The 17,212-nt window shown below is 42.2% G+C and overlaps 1 protein-coding gene across 1 annotated transcript in view; it reads right to left on the minus strand.

Annotated features, from left to right (window-relative positions):
- Positions 1–17,212, minus strand: part of LOC143927662 (peroxisomal acyl-coenzyme A oxidase 2-like) — a 59,084-nt gene that overhangs the window by 9,611 nt on the left and 32,261 nt on the right. The window contains exons 11-13 of the mRNA XM_077451884.1: positions 16,590–16,751; positions 15,075–15,180; positions 12,693–12,910 (exon numbers count right to left, since the gene is read on the minus strand). Coding sequence (XP_077308010.1) covers positions 12,693–12,910; positions 15,075–15,180; positions 16,590–16,751 — 486 coding nt within the window. The remainder of the gene's footprint in view (positions 1–12,692; positions 12,911–15,074; positions 15,181–16,589; positions 16,752–17,212) is intronic.

Consider the following 17,212-nt stretch of genomic DNA (forward strand, 5'->3'; position numbering starts at 1 on the left):
ATACGGCAATACAGTGGAAGGCTCACTATAGTAAAGAATACATTTCTGAAAAACGTAAAAAAAAATAAAAAAAAATGCACTTTTCAAACGAGTCAAGCTGGTTGGTGTAGGACAGTGATGGCGAACCTTGGCACCACAGATGTTTTGGAACGACATTCCACATGATACTCAAGTACACTACAGAGTACACGAGCATCATGGGAAATGTAGTTCCCAACAATCAAATGTGCCAAGGTTGCCATCACTGGTCTAGGGTTTGTGGAACCTTTGGGGTATTAATCAGTGCACATAGACAAAAGAAATTGAAATCTGACAATGATTAACAGGAAACTATTAATTCGTTAAAATGCTGAACACATTTTGTTATATGTGGTTAAAAACGGTACAATTCACAAACAACTAAATACAAGAACATGTTAACAACTCTACACCTAGAATTTGCTAATGAGATCGATGAAGTCCTTCAATCTGCACTGGAGAGCAGCAGCTGATCGTTTCATTTTCTGGAGTTCAGCACTGCGATATATCTATCTTCAAAATAGGAAATTGTGGCACTGCCCACCACATGACCTGAAAAGGAATGGTAATCAACAATTAAACCTTGAAGACAGAAATCAAGTAGATACTTATTGACACTTACCTGTACAGAAAACATGATTACTATTTTCTTCCTTTGTTATTGCTGGATTTTCTTCATCCCCTACTAATGAGCGGATAGCGACCATTTCCAGATTCAAGTTGCTTTCACAGGGGAAATCCTCCCATACCTCCAATCCGAAGCCGATCTGTCCCTCGGCTCTCGGGTGGAGGCGCCGCCATCTTCAGTAAGGGAATCGGGGAATGAAGCCTTGTGGCTTCACAGTCTGGTTCTCTACTGCGCAATCCCACTGGTCCGTGCTATCTTCTGGGACCTGTATGCCTCCCAGAAGGGAGCGGGGGGGGGTGGCGGAGGAAGACATGGAGTAGATATCCGCGGTTGCTGAGCCTATCTATGCCTGGAAGTGGGAGTAAATACCTGGATGAGACAGGTATCTGCTCCCCCCTCCCCTTTAAAGGTGCCAAATGTGACGCTGTGGGGGGATTCCGAAAAGTGGAAGTTCCATTTTTGGGTGGAACTCTGCTTTAAAATTGAATGTGTGCAACACAAAATATTAAAGTAATTTTTCATTCCCCCCCCCCCCCCCAACCAAAAAAAAAATAGCTAAAAATAAATAAATAAAAAACATGATGTTCATGCATTGATGGCTCCCGATGGTAGTTCATATTTTTTAACATTAAACTTTGTTACCGCACAGGTCTAGGGAGCACAATATAAAAAAACAAAACAAAAAAACAAACAAACAAACAGTTAAAGAGGAAGAACTAGCTCATTATGAATAACTTACCTGAGAATGAAGCCCCCGAAGCGGTCCTCCGTCTTCCTCTTCGCCGCTGCCATGGATCCCGGAGCGACTTCCGGGTCTCGCGGCTCTGGCGCTGTGATTCGCCGGAGCCGCGATGACGTCACTACCGGCATATCGCCGCAATCTGCGGCCCGCCCCAGTGCGCCTGGGCGCCGCTGTCTACGGCGCATGTGCCGTAGACAGCGGTGGCTGTCTTCGGGTATATATCTCCTAAACCGTATAGGTTTAGAAGATATTTCTAGGATCTACAGGTAAGCCTTAATCTAGGCTTACCTGTAGGTCAAAGTTGGTTGTAAGGGTTTACAACCACTTTAAGTGAACTGTGAAGGAAGGAGTATTGCATGAATCTATCTATGGTGAGAGCGGTGCCAGGAGAGAGGGGGCGGCGCTCCTGCGCCCTTTATGGACGCACCGCTACTGCCCAGATGTGATATCAGAAACTTCACAACAAGGGGAGCAGAGCAGACATGTGTCCACTCATCTCCTTCCCCTCCAGCCGCCATCTCGCTCCCAGGCCCACAGACAGGCAAGCGGAGCCCAGAAAGCATGGCAGGGTGTGGCAGTACTGGGGATCTGTGTGAGCATTCTGGAGTCTGCCTGTTATAGCATAGTACCTACAGCCACCAGATTATGTGTGAAATCACGCAGCTGTCTTGTCATGTTATGTCAAATGTGCAGCAGTCTCCAATACACAATACATTCGATAGGGAGACAGCATGTGGTTGTTTGCACATACCTGTGAATCGCTCCTCTGGATCGGATTGCTGTGATTGCTCAAGTTCCTGTTCTGAGGTGCTTGCCAACATAGCAATTTTTGACAAGCGATGCTCTCTTTGCACTATTTTTTTTCTTTTCCTCTGACAAGAAAAAAAATAAAAATGAATGCATTGTAAAATACTGTTAAATATAATAAAATATTTTTTTTACAAGTCCTTAAAAAAAAAAAAAAAAAAAACTTACTTTATTGTATGAGCTGGTGTATTTTGTTGAGTTTCTCCGTTTTAGATCCGACCATCTTTTACAGAGTTGATCTTTTGAATGCAGGATTCCATATTTCTTCTGGAGAACTTATTATTTCATCCAGTATCCCATCTTTACTTGTATTCGGCTTGATATAGTTTAAAGGGGTAGTAAACGCTTGTGTTTTTTCACCTTAGTGCATCCTTCTGTCAGTCAGTCACTAGCCCCCCATTTTACTTACCTGAGCCCTGAAATTTCCAACAGCGAGGACACGCTGTCCCTCTGCCTGGGTTTTTGGGCACTTGATTGGATAGATTCATAGCAGCGCAGCCATTGGCTTCCGCTGCTGCCCCTCAAATCCAATGATGCAGGAGCCGGGGCCAAGTCCGGCATTCGTGTGTATGGACGCAAATGCTGGACTCGGGAGTGTGCTCGCAAGGTAACCCCCCGGGAGAGCGCTTCACCTAGGGGGTGCCACCGGGGGACCCCAGAAATCGAGGATCGGGGCCACTCTGTGCAGAGCGAGCTGCACAGTGGAGGTAAGTAAGTATGATATGTTATTTTGATATTTAAAAAAAAAAACAAAACAAAAAAAAAACAAAGCTTTACAATCACTTTAACTTGCCAGCATAGTCATAACTTTCTAACAACCTCCACCATTTATCCTCTGCTGTCACCTTCATTTTGGCAGGATTCTTCTTTTCACTACTTTTTTGCCAGGCCGGGTCTCCTCTGTCTCTTCCATGCTGCTAATAACGCCTTGCAGTAAGCCCGATGTCACAGGCGGCAGTGAGTGATCACGGGGCACAGAGGGGTGGAGCTCATGACACATGTGCTGTGTCCATAATCATACCGGATCTTTTGTGGCCAGATCTTTTCGGGACATATTCTATTCATACGTGCGATTATTCCGTATTTATTTCATATTCTTCCGGGGTCATTAGCAGCTTCCGATCATGCTCATTCGTTTTTTTTTGGACGGCTGCTGTACACATTACACAAAATTGTTCATTATGTTCCCATACAAGAAAAAATATGGAGTTTGCCCCTTCGAAATTTCTCGTTCTGACAGTCGGAATCGACTCTCGAAAGTAGTGTACACACGATCCGAAAATCGTACAATTCTTCACCGGATGACTTTCGGATCGTGTGTACGGGTCATTAGTGTCTCAAGAAATTAGATAGGCTGTCAGTACACCAGGTGTGATCAATTTTCAATGATTAGCACCATAGCTTGTAGACCAAATTATGAATAAAAATTACTTATTTGCAAATCTTTAAAATAAAAAAAACGAAAAAAAAATAGTGTTTTTCAAAATTTTCGCCTATTTTTTGTTGCTTAATTTACAAAAAAATAAATAAAAAAGACCAGCGGCGATTAAATACCACCAAAAGAATGCTCTATTTGTGATAAAAATGTTGTTTGGGTACAGTGTAGCATGACTGAGTAATTGTCATTCAAAGTGTGAGAGAGCGCTAAAAGTGAAAATTGGTCTGGGTGGGAAGGAGTATAAGTGTCCTGTATTGAAGTGGTTAACATCGTAAGTGGCAAATTCAATAAGATTCATTCTAACTCAATACAGATCAATCAAATAACATTCCAATAAGAAGAGGTTAGTGAATTGTATTAGATATAATAATTCATGGCATAAATAACTGCCGGTTAGGTTAACTACAGTGGCATAAACCTAAACATTCGTTCGTTCACTGTGTTACGGTGATTAGGAGGGGGACTAGATACATTATTTGTTTACCCATTCACATTACAAATAAAACTGACATTCAGATGCATCAATACAATGTAAAAATAAATGAAATCTAAAATAATGAACAATTCAACCAATAATGGAGGTCTATTAAACCATCTATAGGACAATGTAAGACCAACCAGAAATTACATATTATTAGTAATTGCTAATAAAACAATTATTCATGAATTCGATGTTTAACCCTTCCAGAGATAAAGATCATAATAAATAAATCCATTTAGTCTCACACACGAAGAAGTCCCTAAATGAGTTTGAACCCATCCAGGTAGGGGACACCCTTTCCACACCCCAAAATTGGAGACTGGTCAGTTGTTTAGCGTGAAACCGTCTATAGTAATCTGATAAACTGATATTTATATCCTTTCAGGATATTTTATATATGTTCCTCTTTTCGCTTCTTAACCACTTGCCGACCGTGCTATAGCCGAATGACAGCTACATTCGGCTACTAATGTGGCACTGTGCTACCAATGACGGCTACTAATGTGGCACTGTGCTACCAATGACGGCTACTAATGTGGCACTGTGCTACCAATGACGGCTACTAATGTGGCACTGTGCTACCAATGACGGCTACTAATGTGGCACTGTGCTACCAATGACGGCTACTAATGTGGCACTGTGCTACCAATGACGGCTACTAATGTGGCACTGATGGGACAGTAGGGAAAGGTGCTAATCCAAAGATTTTACAATACATGGCCCCAACTATTGGACCTTCAATGCAGCAAAGTCGGTCTTGTACCATTAGCAGAGAAACAGCCCTAAGCAAAATGTTTCCACCGCTGTGGGAACGGTTATTTGGGTCATAGTCGGCAGTTTTCTTTCTCCAAACACGGCCAGTCCCCCTTCTCAAGAAGGCACATGTACAGTCATGCCAATGAACATCTAAATGATTCAGAGAAGGATTGGGAGAAAGTGCTGTGGTCAGATGAGACCAAAATTTAGCTTTTTGGCATTAACTCGACTTGCCATGTTGGAGGAAGAAAAATGCTGATTGTGACCTCAAGAACACCATCCCTACAGTCAGGCACAGAGGTGGAAACATGATGCTTTGGGGCTGTTTCTCTGCTAAAGGTAAAGGCCAACTTTGCAGCATTGAGGGGCCAATGGACGGGGCCATGTATTGTAAAATCTTGGATGAGTGTCCAGACCTTAATTCTTTAGAAAATTTATGGAGGGAGCTGAAACTTCAGGTTTCAGCCAAAAATTCACCACTTGCTAACCAAAATTAGGGACTCTATCAGTGCCATCTTAAGAGCATTATAGGCCCCTGGGCAATACAGTGCACTGGGGCCCTGTCTACACAATCAAGCATGAGAAGGGTGGGGTGGGCAAGCACTGCCAGATTACACAGAGCAGGGATCTCCCACTTACCCGGTGGCCGCTGTCATCGAAGTCCCTCCTCCTGAATGGGCTCCTATGATAGACTGCACACAGTGACCGTGCCATGCAAGCAGGAGATATTTGTAATCCGGCAGTGCTGGGGACTTCTGGTGACCCTAGGCTAGTGGTCAGCAGGACCCACAGGTCAGTAGCCAGCTCCCAGAAGGAACCACAAGCTGCGGAGCTGTGGGTCCTGCTGGCCACTGACCTGTGGGTCCTACTGGGAGAAGACAATAGCCTATGGGTCCTGCTGGCCACTGACCTGTGGGTCCTGCTGGGAGCCGACCATGGCATGTGAGTCCTGCTGACCATTACTCTACACACAATACACTATCCACTGACTTTCTGGCTGCACCCTCTCCCCAGACCATATCTACTTCCACTGGGACAGCAACAAAAAACTTACAAGGGAGTCTCTTACCTTATCTTCTTTCATCTGCCCTGCCTCTGCGCCTTCGCCTGTCAACTGCCAGACTGCCTTCCCCTGACGGGGACATGATCTACGGTCTGAGGAGGAGACAGCGGCTACAGCTCCTTCGGCCTTTGGGCCAGCCCCGCTCACATGCGAATGAGAACAGGCAAGCCTTGCCCGCTGCACATGACCCCTTTCCCAAATCACAGGGCGCCAGGGGGCCGGCCCGAGACTTAACATGGTGGCCGGATAATAGGAAATGGAAATTAGAAAGATGGAGACGAAGGCGACACATGGGGGGGGGGGGGGGATTCCCCCCCCCCCAAATGTTGCGCCCAGTGCCACGGCCCCCTCCTCGCACCGCCACCGGTCAGACAGTACTTAACATGGGGGGGGGGGGGCACACATTAAAATACTTGGCTGGGGTCACTGCCCAGTGTTCCCATGTGAAAAGACGGCCCTGGACTATTATAAATAAAGGAGGGTGTCCTAAGTAGCACAGATTTTAAGGTCCTATCCATCTGTAACACATGCCAGTGTTTTTGAAAAATGGCTTCAATTTCAAATCCACTGTTTAGTATCTAAAAACATCATAACCGGGGCATAACCCTGGTATCCCCTTCTTCAGTGGGCGGTCCGCTACAAGATAAAAGTGATCCTTGCGGCGGATTTGCCACAAGATCACTTTTAATCGGTGGCGGGAGAGGGGCCACCCCCTCCCGCGGTGATCCGGTGCCTTCCACCGCTTACCAGAGCTGTTGGAGAGGCGGAGGCGGTCGCGTCCTCTTGATGGCTCAGTATGGAGATGAGTGAGGGGGAAGATGGCCCCCACCTGTCTCCATACAATTGCTGGACGGAAGCGACTTCAAAACATCACTTCCGCTCACAGCTCTTAAAGGGACAATTTTTTTCAATTACAATTTTTTTTTCTATTGCATTTTAGTCTAAATAGGAGATCTGAGGACTTTTTTTTACCTCAGATCTCATATTTAAGAGGACCTGCCATATTTTTTTCTATCCATAAATAATAAAAACATTTTAAACGCGCCCCATCCCTCCGAGCTTGCACGCAGGAGCACCCGCATATGAAAACGGTGTTCAAACCACACATGAGGTATCACCGCGATCGATAGAGCGAGAGCAATAATTCTAGCCCTAGACTTCCTCGGTAACACAAAAAATACAACCTGTAGAATTTTTTAAATGTCGCCTATGGAGATTTTTAAGAGTAAAAGTTTGTTGCCATTCCATGAGCGGGCACAATTTTGAAGCATGACATGTTGGGTATCAATTTACTCAGCATAACATTATCTTTCACACCATAAAAAAAAAAAAAAAAAAAAAAAAAAAAAAAAGGGGCTAATTTTACTGCTGTCTTATTTTTTTATTCAAAAAAGTGAATTTTTTCCCAAAAAAGTGGGCTTGTAAGATCGCTGTGCAAATACGGTGTGAAAAAAAAAAATATTGCAATGACTGCCATTTTATTCTCTAGGGTATTAGAAAAAAAAAAAAAAAAAAAACAAGTTTGGGGGTTCTACAAAAATAACTGTTTTAACCACTTGCCACCCGCCCTATTACAAATAGACGGCTGCAAAATGGTTTGATTATCCTGACATCACGTCATACGATGTCCTGCAGGATACAATGCCATTGCGCGCCCCCGGGAGCGCGCACCACGGCGATCGGGGATGACGCTTGTCCCTCGGACACAGCGCATCTCCGATCAGGGTAAACAGCCAATGAAATTGGCTGTTTACCGTGTGATCGGCTGTATCCAATAACAGCCGGTCACATGTCAAGACAAATTGGGCTCGCGTGCAGCGCGCCGATCGGAGATGGCATATGTGCCTTGGACATAACCCCATCCCGATAAGGGTAAACAGCCAATGAAATGGCTGTTAACCCACGTGATCGGCTGTGTCCAATCACAGCCGATCACAAGTATAAACACTGCAGCGGTATCCAGGGATCTCTCCTTCTCTCTCCTCACACCGATCGTGAGATCTGATCTGTGAGTCAAACATCTTTTTATCATAAATTTACTGTGCACAACACAAATCCCCCCTTGCCAATAAAGAGAACCTGTCGCAGCCCAGCAGGACCTGTCGCAGCCCAGCAGGACCTGTCGCAGCCCGCCATCAGCACCCCCATCGGTACAGCCAACGCCATCAGTACAGCCACCGCCATCAGCACAGCCATCAGCACAGCCACCGCCATCAGCACCATCTAAATCTGACAGCCCATCTGTCACAAAGCCCGCCATCGGTACCGCCATCAGTACCCTCTGGATCTGACATCCCATCTGTCATACAGGCCACCATCAGTACCACTAACAGTACCGCTATCAGTACCGCCATCAGAACCATCTGGATCTGACAGCCCATCTGTCACACAGGCCCGACATCACTATCGCTTCACAGTCCCGCTATAAGTACCATTACACAGGCCATCAGTAACCTGTCAGTACCATTACACAGGCCCACCATCAGTGAGCTGTCAGTACCACCACCAGTTCTGTCACACAAGCCTGCCAAAGTACCACCATGTCCCAAAGAGTTTACACAGCCGAGGAGGCATATAACATCCTCACCATGTCGGATGATGAGAGCAGCGGGGAGCTCTCATTATCCAATTCTGGTTCAGAATACGAGTCAGCGGAGGAAACTGCCCCTCCTACAAGACTACAAGAGTAAGGCGATCAGGACCAAGATCAAAACACCTGCCTACCACCAGCAGCACCAGACCCAAGAAGAGGAACCCAGTACAAGTACTGGAATTGCACATGGAGCCCAAAGAATCCAGGCCCAGTCCTACCTTCCCGATGCCCTGGCAAACCCCTTATGGTTGCCTGCCAACTCAGGATCCGCTACAATCCCCCCTTTCACTGCACAGCCAGGTGTGCAGCCCAACACTTCAAATTTTGCACATTTGAACTATTTCTATTTGTTTTTCCCCGAAGATGTGTTGCAGTACACGGTGGACCAAACAAATCTCTATGCAGAGCAATTTATTGCTGCCAACCCCAGTTCGTCCTACGCCTGTATGTGCCAATGGCGACGTCTAACACTAGACGAATTCAAATTGTTTGTGGGCCTTACTCTTAATTTGGGGCTTACAAAGAAAAACGAACTGCATGCCTACTGGTCCACCCACCCCATCCACCACATGCCCATATATTCTTCTGTTATGTCCAGGTCACGGTAAGATATGATTATGCGCTTCCTACATTTCAATGACAATTCGCAGTTCCCTCCCCAAGATCATCCCAACCATGACAAATTATATAAGATCCGCCCCCTAATAAATTATTTTACCAAACGATTTTCTGAAGTCTTTATCCCCGACCAAAATTTGTGTAGACGAATCCCTTATCCACTTTACTGGCCGGCTGCATATGAAGCAGTATATCCCAAGTAAGAGAGCCAGGTATGGTGTGAAATTGAATAAATTATGTGACCGAGCCACTGGATACGTGTACACATTTCGTATTTATGAGGGCAAAGACTCCCAACTCCAGCCCCGTGAGTGCCCCACATATATAGGAACCAGTGGTAAAATTGTGTGGGACCTTGCATACCCCCTGTTCAAAAAAGGTTACCACTTATATGTAGATAATTACTACAGCAGCTTGCCCCTTTTCCATCACCTGTATCATGAAAAAACCCTGGCCTGCGGTACCTTCCGAAAAAATAGGAAGGGCTTCCCACAGAATTTATTATCAAAACGGCTACAAAAGGGGGAAGCCGCATTCATGAGGAATGATGAGGTGTTGGCCATGAAGTGGCGGGACAAGAAGGATGTTCACATGATGAGTACCATTCACAATGACACCATGGTGGAGATTCAGAGAAGACGTGGCCCCGTAGTAAAGCTTAATTGTGTCAATGACTACAATCCCCATCAGCTACCTCAAATATATTGAAAACATTATCACTGACCTTATTTACCAGCAAGGACCCGCCCCAGGAAGCATTCGCTCTGACAGTGTGAATTGACTTCATGAGCAACATTTTCCCTATAACATTCCCCCCGCAGAATCCGGAAGAAGACGCCAAAAGAGATGTCGTGTATGCTCAAGTAGAGGAGTTAGAAGAGCTACAAGATATTATTGTCCCCAATGTCCCTCCCAACCTGGCCTGTGTATCGGTGATTGTTTCAAAATGTATCACACATCCATCAGATATTAGTTCCCCTTATTAGTAACAGACTGCCATTTCCCCATTTCAATTACCTGTGTGCATCATTTGCCTGCCACCATGTTTCTACCTTCCATGTTAACTGACCCTGGCCCTTTTACAGACAATGTCTTTGCCTGTCATTTTAAAACCACGTTTCTGGACTTCCACGTGCACCAACCTCAGCCTGTTTACCAACGATGCCTTTGCCTGCTGTTTTAACCATGTTTCTGACTGCCACGTGCACTGACCTCGGCCCGTTTACCGACAAGGTCTTTGCCTGCCGTTTTAACCACGTTTCTTATTTCCACGTGCACCGACCTCGGCCTGTTAAATCGACCATGTTTTTGCCTGCCACTTGCACTGATCTTTTGCCCTTCTACTTCAGTAGGCAGGGGTCTCACATATGTGAGGGGCTTCAGAATAGCGTTCTGAGTAGAGAAAATCAGTTTTTGGTTTTCTGTGCTCCCAGAACAGGGTCTGGTTGTCCGGAGGCTTCAAAGAGATTTGGGTGGGAGAAGCTTCTACCCCTGTCCCCCTGGTCCTAAGCTTGATGGCCCTTCCTGCTGCCTGGACCAATACTTTGGCTGTGCTGACCATATCGCTGCCTGTAATGACCCAGGACATTATGGACTGTGTTTCTTTCTGCTGCCTGGACCAATAATTTGGCTGTGTTGGCCATATCTCGGCCTGCTGCCTCTGACTATAGACAGTATTTCTGCATAGACATCTCTGCCTGCTACCTGGACCAATGCTTTGGCTGTGCTGACAGTATCTCTGCCTGAACTAACTATGGACAGTATTCCTGCCTGCTGTCGCTGACCACATCCCTGCCTGCTGCCTGGACCAATGCTCTCTTCTGTGGACCACTACACTAAAACCACAGGTAATCTTTTGTCATTTGGCATGTACATGTTATGTGTTAGAGATATGAAGGGCCTTCAAAAATGTGATTGGTCGTCAGGAAATTATATGTGTAATTTATGCTCCTAGGACGACTGGAGGTGCTATTTGGATGTTAGGCCTCTGTATGTGGCCAAGCTGTGTAAAAGTCTCACACATGTGGTATCGCCATACTCAGGAGGAGTAGCAGAGTGTATTTTGGGGTTGTCATTTTTGCTATGTACATGCTAGGTGTTGGAAATATCTTCTAAATGGACAACTGTAAAAAAAAAATGCATTTTCATTTTTTTCCCCACGTTTTTCAAAAACTTCTGGAAAAAAATGAACCGTTCAAAAGACTCATTATGCCTCATAGATTATACGTTGGGGTGTTTGCTTTCCAAAATGGGATAATTTTGTGGGCCTTTTCATTGTCCTGGTGCTCCAGGGCCTTCATAAATGAGCTAGGTCATCATGAAATGATATGTGTAATTTTGCTACTAGAATGCCTGGAGGTGCTACTTGGATGTTAGGCCTCTGTATGTGGCCAGGCTGTGTAAAAGTCTCACACATGTGGTATTTTGCCAAACTCAGGAGGAGTAGCAGAATGTATTTTTGGCTGTTGTTGCAAGTATGCGCATGCCGTGTTCAAGAAATAACCTGTCAATACAATAAGTTTGCATAAAAAAAAAAAAAAAAAGTCTTAATTTTTCCAAGAATTGTGGGAAAAAATTACAACTTCAAAAAACTCACCATGCCTCTTACTAAATACCTCGGACTGTCTACTTTCAAAAAAGGGGTCATGTGGTGGGCATTTGTACTTTCCTTGATTGTTAGTGTCTCAAGAAATGAGATAGGCCTTCAGTACATCAGGTGTGATCAGATGTGATAAATTTTCAGTGATTTGCACCCTAACTTGTAGACTCTATAACTTTCACACAGACTAAATAATATCCACCAATTTGGGTTATTTTTACCAAAGATATGTAGCAGTATAAATGTTGGCCCAAACGTATGAATAAAAATTACTTATTTGCAAAGTTTTACAATAGAAACGAAAAAAAAGTGTTTTTTTTTTTCTAAATTTTCGCTCTTTTTCCGCTTCTATCGCAAAAAAGAAAAAACCCAGTGGTGATTAAATAGTACCAAAAGAAAGCTATAATTGTAAGAAAAAAATTATAAAAATTTTGTTTGGATACAGTGTAGCTTGACAGAGTAATTGTCTTTCAAAGTGTGAGAGTACTGAAAGCTGAAAATTGGTCTGGGCGGGAAGGTGTTTAAGTGCCCTGTATTAAAGTGGTTAAACATGTAAACACCAAAATCTCAAAAACGAGGCTGGTCCTTAAAGCGGGAGTAAACCCAGTTTCAAAAAACACTTACATTCCCGGCATGCCGGAAATGCTAACTTTCACATTGGTTGTGCTCTCAAACAAACTTTCAAACCATCCAATGGCTGGTGTCATAACTGATCACATGTTCATCATTATGGCAGTTTAAGAATTATTAGAGACCAAGATGGCAGCTTCCTTGACTGAAAACGATAGGAGGGTTTAGGTCCACTTTAAGTGGTACAGGCCACGGTGCAGAGCATCACTGCAGTGTACAGCAGATAGCAGTAGAATATGCTCTCCACTATAAATAGGTAATTAGTAAAGTTACTTTGAATTACAATCACCAGCTGGTAAGATCTTTACTTTGTACTCACCGGAGGTCTGCTAGGAGGCCAAGGTAGGCTGCAGTGGCCAGGTCCAGCTGTTTCCCTGACAAGTAGTCATGTTGCAGAAAGTCACCGGCACTTGTGAATATTCCATGCAAAGCATACAGGTCACAGAGGCGTTGAAGAACAGTTTTTATTTCAGGTTGAGTTGACAGGGAGCTCACAGTAGAGGCGAAAGTCTTCACAATTAGGTAGTGTATGTGGGCCTGAAAGATAACACACCATGTTCTACGAATCTGTAAATTCCTACCTTTAAAAATGGTATTTAACATGAACCAACAAAGAACACTTCAGCAGGATTAAACTTTATGTAACCTAAAGCCAAGAGAAAGAGAGATAGAGAGATTAGAGAGGAAAAATTAGTGAGAGTGATAGAAGAGATATTAAAGCGATAGAGAGATTGGAAAGATGCTGAATTTTAGCCAGGTGGGCTAGCATTTTTTTTGTTGTTTGTTGAAGACCCCTGCATGGGAAATCTGTGTGTTGAAGTTTGCTTTGCCTTTTTAATAAAAGTGGGCTGCCAAGCCTTTAATAACCCAGTTCGAACCGACATGTCTCACTAATGCTTCTAATCCCCTTGTGGAGGCTTCCATTTGTAGATGGACATTTTATGGTTACACAACCTGGTCACATTGCTATAATCTTTTTATATAGACTATAAACTGAAGGACTTATGAATAAATGGTTGTGGAACAAATCATTTGGAGTTTCCATTTTTCTTATGGGCAAATTTGCTTTGATATACAAGTGCTCACAATCCAAGGTTTTTACTATGTGATTATATAATATATATATATATATATATATATATATATATATATATATATATATATATATATATATATATATATATATATATATATATATATATATATATACACACATACACATACATACAATCTTTCTAAAACTGATCTTGTTATATTTCCTCCTTCACGATCCCCCCCATGACTTCACCATTAATATCAACACAACCATTGGTCCCTCCACACATGCCAGGGTCCTGGGTGTAATCCTTGACTCTGACCTCTCCTTTAGCCCCCATATCCAATCACTGGCTAAATCCTGCCACCTTAACCTCCGCAACATCTCCAGAATTCAACCCTTCCTGACTAATGACACCACAAAGCAACTCCTTCCCTCCTTGATTATTTCCCACATTGACTACTGCAACTCTCTCCTGAATGGCCTACCCTACCCAGGCTATATTATGAATTCTGCTGCTAGACCAATACACCTCACTAACCGATCCGTGACTGCTGCCCCTCTATGCCAATCCCTTCACTGGCTCCCCCTACCCCACCGTGTAAAATTCAAAATGCTAACCATAGCATAAAAGGGCATTCACAACATCGCCCCCATCTACAGATATCGCCCAAATCGTCCTCTCCTCCCCAGTTACCTCCTCTCATTCTCGCCTTCAAGACTTCTCCAGAGCCTCTCCCATCTTCTGGAACTCCCTACCCCACTATATCCTTTAGGAGATCCCTGAAAACTCATTTATTCAGCCCACCTAACTGTCCCTGAGCCACTCCCATCAAATCATTCTCTGCAGCTATTAGCTTTTTTACCACCCCCTCTCTTTAGAATGTAAGCTCTATGAGCAGGGCCCTCCTGTACCTTTTGTATTGAGCTGTGCTGTAATTGTGTTGTCCCCTCTATACATTGTAAAGCGACGCGTAAACTGTTGGCGCTATATAAATCGTGTATAATATATTATATATATATATATATATATATATATATATATATATATATATATATATATATATATATATATATATATATATATATATATATATATATATATATATATATATATATATATACACACACACATACATACACATACATACATACATACACACACACACACACACATATAAACATACATACATACACACACACGGTAAAATAAGTATTGAACACATCAACATTCTAGGTAAATATACATAAATATATATAAAATAAATAAATGGTACTATCATCTGACTTGAATCCAATAGAAAAACTATGGAAAGAACGAAAGATCAGAGTTCATAGAAGAGGATCACGGAACGTTCAAAATTTGAAGATTGTTTGTGTGGAAGAATGGGCCAAAATCACACCTGAGCAATACATGCAACTAGTTTCTCCATACAGGAGGCATCTTGAAGCTTTGTATTTATGGATTGAATGAGTTGTTACCGACATGTGGTGAAAATGTCATGTCAAGAGCACCTTCAGAAACATATTTACCTAAAAAATGGTGACATGTTTAATACTTATTTTACCCGCTGCCTATATCCTGGTGTGTTAGATTTGTAAATTTAGCCTATTGTGTGTTGACGTCTTACATAAGATGGATAAGCAAAGATAGTAGATACTAACTATTGAAGCCTTCACAAGCTCTACTGATGTGCTGTTCCATGCCACATATTGCTCAGTTCCAGATTGTACTAAACGGTGCAGTTTACCTGCTGCAGCTGCGATAAGCCTGGAAAAGGAAAGAAAATATGACATTATTATAGAATACATTGTTATAATTATAGATTAGCAATGTTCATCCAAACTGCCAACGCAAACAGCAACAGTGATGTGCATACACATTGTAACCAATCAGGTGTCAAGATGATTCACTTTGAACTAAAAACTCATCATTCATGTTAAAATTTGATTTACCTAAAATTCTGTGGTACAAAACTCATTACAGTTTGATACCACTCCTGCTAAAAATTGCTGAACACCACCATTACTAGTAAATAAAAAAAAAAAAAAAAAAAAAAAAAAAAAAAGCAGCCATAAATCTATCCCCTATTTTGTAGACGCTATAACTTCTGCGCAGACCAATCAATATACGCTTATTGTGCTTTTTTACCAAAAATATGTAAAAGAATACATAATGGGCTAAACTGATGAATACATTTGTTTTTTTTAAATTTTTTTTTATTGGATATGTTTAAAGCTCAAAAAATAAAAAGACTGCAGAGGTGATCAAATACTACCAAAGCTTGTGGGAAAAAGGGCATATATTTTATTTGGGTACAGCATCGCACAATTGTCAGTTAAAGTAACAGTGTCGTAGCGCAAAAAATGGCCTGGTCATTAAATGTAAATCCTTCCGGGGGATGAAGCTGTTAAAATACACTTATGATAAAAACGATAGAACCTTCATTTCTTTGTAAGTGGACCGACTTGCAGGGGATCAAATTATTATTTTCCCTACAGTATCCATCTATAATAAACTTCTCCTATTTGCTCCATTTAAATATAAAGTTGAAAGTATTTTGTTTGATTTTTTTTTTTTTAATATGTGCAAAAAAATAAATATAATAATATATATACACACACATATATATATATATATATATATATATATATATATATATATATATATATATATATATATATATATATATATATATATATATATATATATATATATATATATATATATATATATATATACACACCATTCCGTCCTGACAGAAATCCATTGAGCTGATAACATGCTGTGCTCTCTGCCTAAGCTGCACTCTTGACAGTTGCAATTTTTTCCAACTATTTCTATTGCTTACAGAACACCTCCTCTGTTATGGAGAAGTGGAAAAGAGGAGAGGGGGAGATGGCCTGTAGTCCTGTTCCAGGGTACCCAGGCTACTTCTCTATAGTTCATGTATGGTTAATGAGTGCTGTTCCCCCCAGGACAAAATTGTGTTGCCAGCAGGATCATAAAAAAGGTGAAAATAATTGAAAAGAGGTCCAAAAAAAAAAAAGAAAAACAAATGCAGCCACCGCATCCAAGGATCAGTAGGCTGCAGTATACTGTGTTGCACTTTTGTTCTTGGTCTAGATCTGCTTTAAATTCTGAATAAGAAACTAGACACGGTAATACTAATTACTGACCTGTAGGCCCTGCTTTCATAGGCCTTTATATACACATCCGGATTCAGGAAGTCCAAGTGTGTGTTTGCTCGGCATCCACTGGAGAGCGGGGTAGACAGATAAGACGTAGTGCGTGGTAATGGCTTTCCTGATTGGGCAGCACCAAAACACTTAATCAAAAACCTAAAACAAGCGCAAATAAAAATGGTAGTTAAATGAGCAGTAAAACCACAAAGCTGTTTACATTTATTTTTTAACAATTGTTGATTAAACTGTAAAGTTTCCAGAGATTCTTAGAAATGATGAGATCTGAGCTAAAGGCAATGGGACAATTTTGACATAAACACAGCTGAGCCACCTAGTATTATTGTATACAACTATCCCACGTGTAGCCTAAAATTGTTGGGCATTGCAGCAAGTTTAAAGAAAAACAAATGGCAAATAAATATTTATGACAGTTTATGAAATTCTTAAAAGGTGAAATCCAGGAAAAAGCTAAAATATACTGTCAATATACACTCACAGGCCACTTTATTAGGTACGCTTTGCTAGTACTGAGTTAAACCCCTTTTTCCTTCAGAACTGCCTTCATTCTTCTTGGCATAGATCCATCAAGGTGTTGGATTTTGGTCCATAGTGGCATG

This window comes from Lithobates pipiens, unplaced genomic scaffold (genome assembly GCF_037356315.1).
Source record: "Lithobates pipiens isolate NorthernLeopardFrog02 unplaced genomic scaffold, aLitPip1_a1.2 Scaffold_23, whole genome shotgun sequence".
Taxonomy (NCBI): domain Eukaryota; kingdom Metazoa; phylum Chordata; class Amphibia; order Anura; family Ranidae; genus Lithobates; species Lithobates pipiens.